The 13,771-nt window shown below is 64.3% G+C and overlaps 1 protein-coding gene and 1 long non-coding RNA gene across 15 annotated transcripts in view; one reads left to right on the top strand and one right to left on the bottom strand.

Moving 5' to 3' along the window:
• Kcnq1 (potassium voltage-gated channel subfamily Q member 1) overlaps positions 1-13,771 on the top strand; it is a 285,308-nt gene that overhangs the window by 80,837 nt on the left and 190,700 nt on the right. For all 13 annotated transcript variants that reach the window (XR_009226838.1, XM_046444864.2, XM_046444871.2 and 10 more), the window contains exons 3-10: positions 34-160; positions 617-695; positions 1,207-1,303; positions 2,120-2,260; positions 9,144-9,254; positions 10,222-10,317; positions 12,210-12,332; positions 13,052-13,193. Coding sequence is in view for 12 of the 13 variants with exons in the window: in XM_046444864.2 (XP_046300820.1) it covers positions 34-160; positions 617-695; positions 1,207-1,303; positions 2,120-2,260; positions 9,144-9,254; positions 10,222-10,317; positions 12,210-12,332; positions 13,052-13,193 (916 nt within the window). In the remaining variant the exon portion in view is untranslated. The remainder of the gene's footprint in view (positions 1-33; positions 161-616; positions 696-1,206; positions 1,304-2,119; positions 2,261-9,143; positions 9,255-10,221; positions 10,318-12,209; positions 12,333-13,051; positions 13,194-13,771) is intronic.
• LOC131424190 (uncharacterized) overlaps positions 1-13,771 on the bottom strand; it is a 100,057-nt gene that overhangs the window by 16,484 nt on the left and 69,802 nt on the right. For both annotated transcript variants that reach the window (XR_009226841.1, XR_009226840.1), the window contains exon 2: positions 1,129-1,336. This is a non-coding gene — a long non-coding RNA (uncharacterized LOC131424190). The remainder of the gene's footprint in view (positions 1-1,128; positions 1,337-13,771) is intronic.

Below are 13,771 nucleotides of genomic sequence, written 5' to 3' on the forward strand. Positions count from 1 at the left end.
TGCTGTGAGCTCACGCCCTCCCTCCTTCCTCAGGAGATCGTCCTGGTGGTGTTCTTTGGGACGGAGTACGTGGTCCGCCTCTGGTCTGCAGGCTGCCGCAGCAAGTACGTGGGCGTCTGGGGACGGCTGCGCTTTGCTCGGAAGCCCATTTCCGTCATCGGTGAGTCACGCTCCCCCACAGACGCTTCACCCCAGAAATCACCCCAGTTGCAGCTACCACCAGTATCCTCCAAGGACCCAGAGCCCTGCTGCTCTGCCTGCCTGTGACAGGCAGGACGCCACCCAGCTGGGTGACCACCCACCTGGTCCCTGCCAGGTTAGACTGCTCGGGAGTTGGCCTTTCGCAGCCTTCTGGGACCCTCCTCGGCACGGCTGGGCAGTGGGACAGTCACCGTGGAGGCCTGAGGTCCAGGCTCCGTCCTCTCTGGCCCCTGCGGGCTCTGGCTGGGGCCAGGGTTCCCGTGGGTGCTCGGGGCCTCTCCAGCTCTGACACTGTTGGCTCCCCACCCAGTTGCTCCTGGGTCCTGTGGTTGGGCCCCATCCCCTTCCCCAGGAGTGGGCCGTGGCCCCTGCCCCATGGCTGCCATGGGTCACATGAGCCACCCCTCCCCCACAGACCTCATCGTGGTGGTGGCCTCCACGGTTGTCCTCTGTGTGGGCTCCAAGGGCCAGGTGTTCGCAACGTCCGCCATCAGGTACGCAAGCTTGGCCCTCCCTGCTGGCCTCCCCCCACAGGCTGGGAGGGAGCTCATGGGCCACCACACATCCCTCCTCCCAGGGAGGGTGGTCACAGCTCCACCCGCCTCCGTGCTGAGCAGAGGGCTGGAGCGGGCGGGTCCTCGAGGCCTCAGGCAGCCCTGGGTGCAAGACCCACACCAGAGCTCCTGGCTTCTGGGACTCGGGTGTGACCTGACTGTCTGCTGCTCATCTATAAACTGGGGTGACCCTAGGCCTCCCCAGAAGACAGTCTGGGAAATGTCAGGTGATCCCAGCCCTGACCCTTTGGCGAGTGGGTGGACAGAGCCAGTTTTGAGGGGCTGCACTGGGAAGGGGATTCAGCGGTCCCTGACCAGGGGTCTGCCTGGAGGTGAGATGGTCCCAGCCAACACAGAAGTGCACCTGTCTCACCTTCCCATCCACTGTCCCCTGGGCCCAGGTGCCCCCGGGACAGCTGTGGTCCTCGCAGTCCTGCTCTCTCCTTCCCAGGGGTATCCGCTTCCTCCAGATCCTCCGGATGCTGCATGTGGATCGCCAGGGAGGCACCTGGAGGCTCCTGGGCTCTGTGGTCTTCATCCACCGCCAGGTGGGTGGTCCAAGGTGGGGTGCTGGGGACCGGCTGAGGGTGAGACAGGGGACAGAACAATCATTACCAGGACGGCTTAACACACACGTGGCCCACCTGGGGCGAGGTGCAGGGTGTGAGTACTCTGGTCCCCGGTCGAGCAACCTAGGGCCAGGTAGGTGCCAGGGCACAGGGTGCAGGGATAAGGCCCAGAATCCCACCCCCAACCTGAGCCCACTGGGGCACTCCACCCACACTTATGTGCCAGCACCTTTAGCCTGCCAGGCCAGTGTGAAAATAAAGCCACCTTCCTTTAAGCTGGGGACCAAGGACGGTTAGGTAAACGGAAGAGAAAAGCAAAATGCAAAAAACCGTGGTCTCTGAGGCTCAGAAACCTAAATCCAGGCAACCACAAACAACCCCATGACAGGGGGCTCCGGACCCGGCACCCTGTCCCATGGGCCTCTGACTGGCACAGGCCACACCTGCCCAGGCTCTGAGGGACATGGGGTGCCCTTCATCTCACAGAAGTTCCACCCCACTGTGGGCAGTCACTGGCCAGCAGAGGCTGCCCAAGTTAGTCCAAGGCGCTAGCTGGAGTTGGCTTGCTCCTGGGTGGCAGAACCCAGGCCCGCCGTCTCAGAGCTGTGACCCATGGAGTTTCAACCCTGTGCGCGAATCGCACTGCGTCCACGCGGCATGGCCTGGTAGATGCTGGACCTGCTGCCAAGGCAGAGCCTCGCTGCCTTTTATGACGGCCTGAAGCCTTTTCACTGAGGGCGCTCGGTCCAGGGTGCTGCGAGCCACGGGCTGACGCTGCCCCTTCTGCTGACCTAGGAGCTGATAACGACGCTCTACATCGGCTTCCTGGGCCTCATCTTCTCCTCCTACTTCGTGTACCTGGCCGAGAAGGATGCAGTGAACGAGTCGGGTCGCATCGAGTTCGGCAGCTACGCGGACGCACTGTGGTGGGGGGTGGTAAGTCAGGGCCTCCGGGACGGGGTGTCCTGGCTGGGCCACTGGGGCCTGGGCCGAGGAGGTGCAGGACGTGGGCTCTACTTCCCCAAACCCCTGCCTCGTTGGCAGGGGCTCCTCATCTGAGCAGAACCCTGTGCCCGGGTTCACACTTGAAGCTAGCAGTGCAGGCCCCACACGCAACACAGAACGCTCTGGGGTCTTCAAGTTCTTCAACTTTGAGCTTGTGTTTTGAAGAAGTCTGAGGGGCCAGGCTGGGCCACCAATGTCCCTCCAGGAGTTGGTGGCTGTCATATAGCCTGGGAGTGCTCCATCGTGGACTGGCTTCAGGGCTGCTCCTGCAGGGACGCGGTGCCCCCAGTAGCAGTGGCTCTGGTGGGAGTGCAGCTGTCACTCCACCCACCTCCGTGCCATCTCCCCTCAGCCAGAGGCCACCAGACCTGGGAGATGCCTTCGCACCGGGCAGCCCTGGGAGGAGGGGCAGAGCCTGGGCAGTTCTCAGGCCAGACTCAAGCCATGGCTCCTGAGCTCAGGCGTGCCTGCCCAGGGAGAGCCAGGCTGGTGATGGCCCTGGGTGGGACCCGGCAGCCGAGAGGACAGAGGGCAGCCCACAGAGCTGGGCCGTGCCTTGGGAGCAGCACAGGTTCTGGGGCACGGAGCGGGGCAGGCCACCGTGCCCGCCCAGGCCCGTGTGCCCAAGAGCTGTGTTCACGGGCTCTTGGGCTCCTGCCCTTCCCCCACCATAGGGGAGGCCACTGAGCTCATGGAGGGTATGGGCACATGGTCCTATGTCCCCCATGAGGTGGCCACACAGTAGGAGCTCCTGGTGTTGGCCAAGTCGGTGTGTTTTCTACAAGCTTCCAACATGCCAGGCAGCTCCGGGAAGCCCAGGACATGCTAAACGTGCTGACACAGCTCCCAAGCTAGGCAGGCCCAGATGCAGCCTCTGCCCGCCTCCTGGGGGCCCGTGTCCCTGGGCCCTGGTGTGGCAGGCCCGAGCAGGTTTGGGCAGGAGGGCTCAGCCTCCAGGAAAGGAGCCTGCCTGATGGGGGGCCTGCATCCCTGGTGACATGGCAGCCCTGTGTGGGGGCACAGGCAGCCCGAGCCAGCATCCCCTGGTGGTTGATGGGCAGTGGAGGCCAGGGTGCAGCTGGAGCGAGTGGGCGACTGCCTGTGGGAAGGCTGGTGAGGGGTGCCCAGTCCTGGCGCTGCCCCGCCTGCCTTTCCAGCCGCCTGTTGGAGCTGCTCCCCGACCTGGCCCCCGGCCCCGGGCCCCCCGGCCCCCTGGCCCTCAGCGGAGCCGCGCTCCCACTCCCACACCTGTGCAAACATCCGCCCGCCGGCCGGGAACACGGCCCCTTTGTGCCCGGCTTGGCACCGGTGCCCCTGCCTAGCCGTCAGCTGCAGCCTGCGCCTCGGCCACCATGCACCCTGGCCTGGCCATTGTCCCTGTCAGGCCCTGCACCCTGGCTGCCCAGGGCCCCCCGCTGCCCTGCTTAGGGGCCAACAACTCCATTCACAGAGCGGCTGCCCCTGCAGCTGTCGGCAGGAGAGGCCCTGAGGCGGAGTTGGGTGGTGTTCCTGGCACTTCTCGGAGGGACAGAGCTGAGCAGCGCAGGCCGGGGGGCCGGGGGCTGAGTCCCAAGCACTTGTCTCCTCTCGTCCTGGCTTCCCTCATCCCCCGGGGAGTGAAGCAGCACCCCAGGGCTCCCCATGGGGCAGATGGGGGACAGCTGGGCCAGGGAGAGGCACTGTATTGGGAGCTACCTCAGGGCAGCGGGGGCTTTCAGGAGGCCCAGCCTTTCTGACCCCTGCTGCGTGCTGTGGGCCTCGCCTGGACTCAGCCCCCCACATACCCACAGCCCAGAAGAGACTTAAAGCATGGACCCTAAGAGAGGCATCTGGGCGCAGAGTCCACCTGGGTGGGTGTGCACCTCCCTTGCCCAGTGGACTGGAGATGGGGTGCCTCGGTGCCCAGCCCATGCTTGTGAGGAGCGTGAATCAACAGGTTGATCTGCCCATCTCGTGGCTCCCCGGGCAGCGGCGGGTTTGCTTCCAACACTAGGCAGTTTCCACAGTAGATGCCTGTGGCAGTGCCCGGGCCAGGCGTCCTGACGCAGGATGGCAGTGCGCTCCTCGGGACTCGGGGCTCCTCCTCACCTCTTGCTGCAGGGGACTCGGGTCCTGCCCCCCCCCCCATCACCCTTTGCACGTCTCTCCTGTCTTAGGAGGAGGCTACACTGGATTTAGAGCCCACCCACCCACACAATCCTCATCCTCGTCCCGTCTTTGAAGACCCTGTTTCCAGATAAGATCGAAGTCCGAGGGCCGGTGGGTGTGAACTGGGGGAACAGGGTTCGGCCCAAGACCCCAGTCTGGGTCAACGCTGTGGGGAGGCTTTCCCCTAGCCGGGTCAGTTCCACGGCTGCCAAGCAGGGCGGGGGCTCCATGCCCAAGAGTCCCCTCCCGTCCCCTCTCTGGGGAGGCCTCCTGGGCCCCAAGTGTGGCGCCCGAGCTCGGCTGCGAGGTGTCTGGGGAGACTTTCAGACTTCTTCTTTGCCCTTGGAACAAAACGCGTTTGTTTGTGTTGAAGTTTGAGTGCAGGCCCAGCAGCCCTTGCCCACATGGGCCCCTCTGTGCAGCGCCTGGGGGTCTCCAGGAACGGGCGGCTGCGGGGCTCTGTTTACCCCGTGTGTCTAAATTTAGAGTCTTGAGTGGAAAGGCCGGAACCCGCCCCTGCATCCAGCCTTTCACAGCCCGACAGCCCTTCGCCTTCACCTGGGGGTTCCGGGAAGCGCCGCCTCCTGGGCTGTGCTGTGTCCTGGCAGAGCGAGCCGAGAGGCCAGGGCTGAGGGCCTGGGCCAGCAGGCCCGGTGGGACTGTGGGGGTCAGCGGCACCTTTGATGCTGGAGAAGCCACGCTGTGGGATGGGGGGGACAGCATGCAGCCCCCATCCAGACAGGGTTCCTCCTGCCTGAGCTCCACGCGGAGCCTGCAGTACGAGGCAGTGAGGGCCTGGGTCCACAGGACTCCGCCAGAGAGCTCCTTCCAGATCCAGCTGCGTTGTCGCACGAATAGGAGTCCATGCGACAGGTCCCGCTTCCTGCACCTGCCCACTGGCCAGCACCTGGGGGGTTTATCACCTGGACCCAGCAGGCCCAGGGGGATGGTGCACAGAACTGACTTCCTCTCGGGGAAGGGACTTCAGCTCAGGCCAGTGAGGAGAGCCCCTGGAAGGCTCATCAGCAGAGCTTCCCCCTACTCTCCAGCCCACAGACACAGTCATAGACAGATAGCATCAGAAGCACAAGGAACGGATGCCGGGGGGAGAGCAGCCAGGCAGGGGTAGAGCCCCAAATGGGGCTGTCACAGCCCACATTCACCACGTCCCAGCTGGGGGGCCCTGCGCAGGTCACCCAACCTCTCGGAGCCTATCTGTGGCACGAGAATAAGGTCTGGACCTAACTGCAGGGACTTTCAGAGTTAAACCAGTGATACACAGAGAGCCTGGGCACCAGGTGTCCCCTGTGCTGTCTGGGCTGGTCCCCATCCTCCATCCTCCCTAAGAGGCTGTTTCAGAAAGGACAGAATGAAGTCTGCCGTTTCCAGCTTCCCAGGCAGCCAGGGGGACCAGGAGTTGTGGGCTCCCCAGATGCAGGAGGGAGGAGGGGCAGCAGGCTCTGCTACTCAGGAGGGTGCTTGATGCCACAGCCCGGTACTGGCATGGGTGTCTGTGAGCCGAGCAGCAGTGGCCTGCGTGCCCGGGGCCAGGGGGTACTAGCAAGGAGCGACGGCGGCTGAGTCCTGTCTCCCTGGGTTTGCTGGCCCAGGGGTCATGCAGATCTGCCTTCCTGACGGCTGGCCACTGGGGACAAGTCATAGGCACAAGGACCATAAAACAGCTCATTCCTGAGCTGCTTGCGTCTGTGAATTCAGGAAAACAAACATCTCTGCAGGGAAGGCAGCTTCCTGGGGAGAGCCGGGGGGGGGGGGGGGGGGGGGCGGCCATGGCGCTCTGGGAGCAGACGGCGGCTGGGCATTGTGGCCATCAGCAAGTGCCTTCCACGGCGGGGCCCACCCGCCAAGGTCCTGCTCTCCCTGTCTTCCTCCCAGCCCTGCCTCCTTCTAGCCGCCCAGCCCCAGCCGTGGGACCCCGCTTAGATCCAGGAAGTGAGGGCGCGGCCTCAGAGCCCCGTGGAGGCAGCACTGCAAGCCGTGGCCCAGCCCTGCCCAGCGGACGTGGTCTAGCCTTGACTTACACCTTTTAAATGAATCAAAATGTTTTGCCAAAAATACCACGAGTAACTTAAAGATGTCTAAATGATGCAAGACTGTTATGAACATGATGTTTACTAGTATGCACAGGTCGCTGGTGCCCCCCAACACTGTGCCAAGGTAGCTGTGCCCGTGGGTCTGTGCCCTGCAGGGCAGCTGCTCTCAGACTGTCTCAGGGCCCCTTCACACTCCAACGGAGCACTGTGTGTAGTGGGTCGTAGCTATTGGTACTTAAGGAAAGCAAGAAAAACTCCAGCGCCTCCATGCTGATTCAGTTGATAGGCCCATGATGTTTCTGTACATAAAATGGTTTTATGAGAAGTTACTATATTTTCAAAAAAAAGTCACTGAAGGAAAAAGTGCATTTCTACCCGTCGCCATGTGGCCTGGCTCTGGGAGGAGGTTAGTCCCCCGTGGCGCTGCCCACACACCACAGCATCTGCCTTGTGCCCAGGATGGCGAGCAGGTGAGCCTGACAGGTGGCATCTCACCATGTGGGACTGGCCTAGGGTCGGTGAGCAGGACATAGGGTCCCAGCCTCGCCCACTTATCACAGGGATTTGACCCGTCCTGACACGGCCCTCTTCCCTGCTCCTCCAGCCCACCCACCACGGCCCCCTCCCCGTCTCATCTTCTGTGACCCCACGCAGGATGGGCATACCCAGGGCAGAGGACTTGGCTTTGCCCTGGATGGCTCCTGGAGGTGCCCCTACAGAGCAGCGGCAGAGCTGAGTAGAGGGGCGATGGCCTCAGGGGTTCTGAGGGGCGGAGAGGCTGCAGGTCAATGACTGAGAGCAGCGGCTTCTCTCGAGGTTGTCAGAGACACAGGAGTCCCCCTGGTACCCGTGCCCCTGGTACTCATGCCCCCGGCACTCATGCCCCCCGGCCTGCAGGGGCCGTCCAGGCTGGGTTGGGCCCTTCTGGCCAGTTCTGGTGCCTCGGCAAGGACTTGGAAAGCATCTGGACTAGACAGAGGGGCAAGGCCTTGCCCAGCCCCTCCCCTGGCCTTCTGTACCATGGTGTCTAGGGTGGGGCTGTGCCCTGGGGCAGGGCAGGTGCTGTGTCTCAGACCCCCTGTCCTGTGGCCCCCCAGAGAGGCAGCCATGAGCCAGCCTCACATGGGTGCAGGACACCCGCAGGGCTCCTGAGCCACCCCGTGGCCTGGCTTCTGCGTACGTGTAGCTGGGCCGTGCTTAGTGGAACGAGGGCAAGCACGTGTGCCGCGTGAGCCAGACGCCTGGGCCCACGCACAACCCGTGTGCGGCATGCGGGACGTTCTTGTGTCTGTGGCACGTTTGTGAGCGCGTGCCCATGTGCACAGGCCAGGGGTCCATGCTGAGAGCCCACAGCGAACGGCTGCCCATGCACTCTGCACGGAAAGCTCCATGTGGGCAGCGGGCAGTGGTGGACAGAAGGACCTGGCCTGGGCGAGCGCTCAGTCTGGGTGCCAGTGCCCGTGTGCTCTCCTCCGTCGAGTGTTGCCAGCCCACCAAAGCCACAGTCCACCTGGCGCTTGGTGACATGCCGATGGGCCACGCAACCCTCCTGCCGCTGGTCTCCCCCTGCTCCCCCCACACGGTGTCTGTGTGCGTCCCTGCCCGGCTCTCCCCCCGGGGGCCTGAGGGCCACGGTGGGCTGGTGAGGGCCACTGAAGTTGACACTCTCTCTCCAGGCCGCCCTCAGCTGGCGTCTGTTGAGTGGTGCGGTGCCACTCACACTGGCACCCTGGGGCAGGGGGTCAAATGGGGGCTGCCGTATAGTTCCCGGCTTGGAAGGTCTGCCTGGGCCAGCAGGGGTGGTTGTCACTTGTTCCCAAAGGGTAAGAGCTGGACTGTCCAGCCTGGGCATGAGAGCATGTGCCTGCCAGATGAGCCCGGCCTTGCAGCACCTGGGCCGCCTCAGCAGGCTCCGGGCCCACCCTGGAGGGGTCTGGGGAGACTCCGGTGTGACCCAGCAGCCTGGGAACGGCCAGCGTGGGCTCCTGCATTCCCACAGGCCACCATGTTCAGCCTTGCCAGAGGCCCAGGGCAGACCCCAGGTGCCAGCAGGGGCCAACCTGGCGGGGGGGAGCAGCCCTCACTCCTCTTGTCCCACCACACGCCCTGGACAGAAGGTCCCCCACTGAGAAGAAGGCTCGAGCCTGTCCTGTTCTCAGAAAAGAGGAAAAACGAAACATCTGGAGCCCTGGGTGGCGGCAGGAAGTGGCGCGTCATCCCACCCAGCTCTCTGAGGATGGCTAGCCTTGGTGGGCGCCCCCGGCCCCCGGGGGGGGCTGGTGCACGATGTTGGTGGCCGGGGGCTGGGGGCAGGTGGTGGGCCAGGGAGGCCAGGGGTCCCATGGGTGGGCCTATGGCCACGTGCCCCACGCTGGTCACACCAAGTCCTTCTGGACGTCCCGCTGGGCTGTGTGTGGTCTGGAGCTGTCAGGGCCCGGGGACACCAGCGCCATGCCACCCTTCTCCTGAGCTGTGGGGCGGCAAAAGACGGCACTGCCCTGGGGCCGGAGTCTCCTGTCAGTCTCTGCTCATCAGGATGGTGGGTCCAGGCTGGGCAGAGGCCCCTCCTGAGGCTCCAGGCCCACAGCTGCTGACCGCTGCACGCCTCCTTGCAGGTCACAGTCACCACCATTGGCTACGGGGACAAGGTGCCCCAGACCTGGGTTGGGAAGACCATCGCCTCCTGCTTCTCCGTCTTCGCCATCTCCTTCTTCGCACTCCCAGCGGTAGGTGCCCCCTGGGGGAAACGCGGTCCCTCCCTCTGCAGACCCACGCATAAAGGGGCTCACTCAGCCAGGACGGTGCATGCCTTCCGGAAGGTGCTGTCCTCCAACCCTGCCCCCCTGGGCCTAGGACATGGCCCTCCCCGTCCTGCAGCTTCTGGGGGTCCTCTGTAACAGGGTGGGAGGTGGCCTGGCACAGCTCTGCATGCAAATGGTGGGGTGCAGACGAGGAGGCCTCGGAGGTGCCAGGCCCCTGCCGAGGCAGAGCGCATGAGCCTCCAGGAGCACTGCGGCTGGGAGGACGGCGTCACCAGGGAGCCAGGGCAGAGCCTGGCGGCTCACGAGCTCACTGGAAGTGTGGCTGTGCTTGCACGTGTGCCCTGTGGGTGTGTGGGCAGGTGTGCTGGCAGTGAGCACTACACATGGAGTATGTACACGCCTGCGTCCCCTGTGCGCCTGTTACATGTACGTCCTCCTTACAAGTGCACACGGCATCTGTGTGCAGGCTGGTGTGTCTGCATCGTATTCACACGGGCATGTCACGTGTGTGTGCAGCGAGAACGCGTACCTCACATGTGATCACAGTGCATGCGTGTGAGTGCTGCTGCACGTGTTGGCATCCTACCTGCTGTGTGTGACCTGTGTCACCCAGGCGAGGTGCGGCATCTGTATGTCCCTCTCCTGGTGAGAAGCAGCTGGCACCTCCTAGCAGGGCATGCCTTCGGACCCCAGCCCCTGGCCTGCGGGTGGTTCTTGCCTGGGTGTGTGCCGAGGGCCGGCCTCCTGGCTCCCCAAGACATCCCCAGGTTGGACGGAAGAAGTCCTGCGGAGTGGGCTCTGCCCTTGGCCAGCTGGGGCTGGGCTCCCTGTAGCACTGAGCAGGCCTGGCCCTCGGAGTGTGTACCCAGTGCTGGCCCTGCAGGGCATCCCTGAGTGCACGGTCCTGAGTGCCACCTGTCTTCCTTTCCAGGGCATCCTGGGCTCAGGGTTTGCCCTCAAAGTGCAGCAGAAGCAGAGGCAGAAGCACTTCAACCGGCAGATCCCAGCAGCAGCGTCCCTCATCCAGGTGCGCACTGAGCTCCGTGCCACGGCTGTATACGGTCACCTGCAGCCCCCATGCCCCCAGAATCGATTGCTCTTGGCCCACGTGAACCCTTTGCTATGGACCAGCCCAGGGCACAGAGCCCCGGTGGGGAGGCATCTGCTTTCTGGGTCACAGGGGCCATGCGAGTGCAGGGCCTGTCTCCCTGCACAGCGGCTCCCACACAGGGCCACCCTGGGGGCCAGGGGACCAGGCATGGCCACGGCCACTGAAAATCTGATGTGGTCAGTCTGTAGGTCCCCTCATCTCCCAGCTGGCCTGGGCTCCCACTCCTCACCCCCTGTCCCAGGGAGGCGGCAAGGTGGGCCCCAGATGGCCATTCCCTGAGAGGACAGGGCCCAGCATCCCTCGGGGCTAGCACTTCCTGGTGAGGAAAGGCCAGGGCTGAGGTGGTCGGGCGTCCTGTGGGACTGCCAGGCGAGCAGGGAAGGCAGAGAACAAGGAGGGAAGGAACGCTCCGGAGGCGGCGGGGAGAGGTTGGACTCCACTGCGGTCAGCCCAGGCCCTCAGGAAAGCACCAGGGAACCACTGGCCCGTCTAGCACAGGCAGAGACCCTGCGCTCAGTGCGGTGTCTGTGGTGCAGCATGGGCCCCTCTGGGCACCCTAGGCTGAAAGCCCCCCCAGGGAAGACCTGGGGGCCTGACCGGCCCAGGCTGACCGAGGTGATCCCTGCAGGCTGTTGTCTCCTGAGTTCTCCGCCCTGGCAGTCCCTGGGTGAGAGATGGGCATGGTCAGGGGCCCTGCGTGGCCTGAGACTCCATCTCATTCCTCTGAAGTCCTTCCAGAACCAGCCATCTGGGCCTGGACCTCGTGCCTCAACGGGAAGGAAACGGCAGCAGCCAGAAAGCCTGGGGCCATGGCTGCGCTCCCCCTCAGGCCTGGCTTTATGGCCCCGTGGTTTCTCCTTTCGGGAAGACCATAAATCAGGCCCATAAAACCTGCCTGGCCGGCGCGGGCAGAGTGCCCACAGCAGGGGGGTGCACTGGATTCCTGTCTGAGCACCGAGGCCTCTTCCCAGGAACTGTGTGTCCTGGGAACACGGGCTGTGGTGACAGGACGCTGGGGCCCGAGGTGGCAGGAACGTGAGTGTGGACGCCGCAGGGCGGGCAGGCAGGGGACACGCAGGCAGCTTTGAGTGGGCCTTCCTTCCCTGTCCCTGGTCTCCAGGGGGTGTGCGGACTGCACAAGGTGCCTGTCAGGATGCTGCTGCTACCCCCTGGGAACGCTGCTAGCTTGTCCCTCTTTCCCAAGCTCACAGGGTAGAAAATGCCAAGGCCACGTGACGTGTCCCCACGAGAGGGTCTGGAGCCTACTCTCGCTCCATCCAAACCCCTGGGGCCGCAAGCCTCCCTAGGTCCCCTGCTAATGTCTCTTACTCTAGGTCATCCCCCTTGGGGCCAGCCCTGGGGGTCCCTCTAGAATATAGGCTAAGAGCCTCCTGGATAGCTACAAGGTGGCACTTGAGGGCCCCTGGAGGACTCCTGCTTCCTGGCCCCTCGGTCCCAAGGGCTCGGCTCCTCCACACCCCAGCCAGGTGCCCACACGGACCCTAGGCACACCCCTTCCTCACTGTGTGGACCCAGCTGTCCAGCCCTGTCCCTGCCCTGTGTGCCCGAGCTGTGCTTCTCGGTTTGCTGAACGGCTGCAGGAGCGGCTCGGTTGCAAACTGGGAGCCTTGGCTCCCGGCGTCGGAGCTGAGTGGCAGACGGTTGATGCCACGGGCCTGGCTAGCAAGAGCCGGGCCGTCTGGGCAGAAGACTGGGAGCTGGCAGTGGGCGGGGGCCAGACCCTGGGGCTGAGGGTGGGCCACCAGGTGGCTCACAGGTGACAGTCTTTCCCTCCTGCCTGGTTTCAGACTGCGTGGAGGTGCTACGCTGCCGAAAACCCCGACTCCTCCACCTGGAAGATCTACGTGCGGAAGCCCACCCGGGGCCCTGCACTGCTTTCGCCTAGCCCCAAGCCTAAGAAGTCTGCCATGGTAAGCAGCCCTCACCGCTCTGGGGCAGAGGCTGCCTGTGAGACGGGGCAGCTGGGGCAGCTGGGGCTGGGGCCGCAGGGTTTTGGCTCCGTGCAGTCCACGTCAGGGTGTCGGGACAATGCATGTCCCATGCTGGGTCCCTGCCATCCTAATGTCCTGCAGCCTTGGGGCCATGCAGGACTGGCCACACCAAGGCTAAGAGTATGAGAGGTCCAGAAAGAGTGCCCAGGAGCAGGACGGGCTGCATTCTGTCACCTGCTGGAAGACAGACCCCTGACAGGGGCACGCGGGCACAGCAGGCAGGGGCGCCGGAGGAAGTGCTGTGCCTCAGGAAGGCGCCGGAAGGGCTGGGGTGGCCCTTCCTGGCCCTTGTCCACACCTCCTGAGGAGACCTGGCCTCCTAGCCACCTCTGCCCGAACATTCTGCCTGACTTCCACCGCTCCCCCACCTTCCTCCAGGGGCCTCTGGAGCATCTCCCCCTGTGCTCGGCTGACGCGGCCTTGTCACGGTTGCAACCTTGCATGTCCGTGTCTGTCAGTGTCCTGCAGTGCGGGACCAGGTCCCTGTGGGCCCTGGCACCGTGCAGCACTGGCACCTAAAGCCTGCCCCATGAGCCTGTGGGACCCTGCAGGGCCAGGCTCTGGCTGCGGCAGGTGCTCTGGAGCCGCAGCGGGCCGGGTAGGGCCCAGGAACAGCCAATGTTCTGTACGGCTTGCAGGTCAAGAAAAAGAAGTTCAAAGTGGACAAGGATAACGGGGTCAACCCTGGAGAGAAGGTGCTCACGGTCCCCCACATCACATGCGATCCCCCAGAGGAGCGGAGGACGGACCACTTCTCTGTCGACGGCTACGACAGCTCTGGTAAGAGACTCACGGGTGGGGCAGGCCTCCGTCAGCCTCGCCTTGGGGAGCGAGCTTCCCTGCCATCCTGCGGTCTCCTGTCACTGCGTTTCTCGGGGGTCCGGACACGAGAATGAGTTTCCTCCTTGGGCTGGGGTCTCTGCTGATGGAGGACGGACAGGGTGGAATATCTAGAATTTTCCAGCCACCGTCCCTTGTTCCCAAGGAAGGGGCTCTCCGCGCGTTCCGCTGTGAGGAAGCCCAGGCTGGGAACAGGCCGTCAGCCCCCCGGGCAGCGCTGAGAGAGGGTGCGTCCTCCGTTCCGTCTGCCTGGCTTCCCATCCAGCTGCCTTCTACCCACCGAGTTCTGTGCTTGAAACAGCTGGGGTGATGTCCCAGGGCTTCACCCACTGACCGAGAAGCCCACAGCTCAGGGTAAAGCATGGCGCCCTGTGGCATCAGGGGTGGGCTCTGGGAGACAGATGCTTCTCGGGTGGCCCTAGGAGCCCTGAGTTGGCTCCAGGGGATGGCAGACCTGCTTCTCGGCTCCCTCCCCTGCGAGGGTGGCTGGGATGCGCCGAGCTCCACAGGACCTGGGG

This window comes from Marmota monax, unplaced genomic scaffold, assembly GCF_021218885.2.
Source record: "Marmota monax isolate L192 unplaced genomic scaffold, Marmota_monax_Labrador192_F-V1.1 WCK01_AAM20220418_F8-fsc00038, whole genome shotgun sequence".
Taxonomy (NCBI): domain Eukaryota; kingdom Metazoa; phylum Chordata; class Mammalia; order Rodentia; family Sciuridae; genus Marmota; species Marmota monax.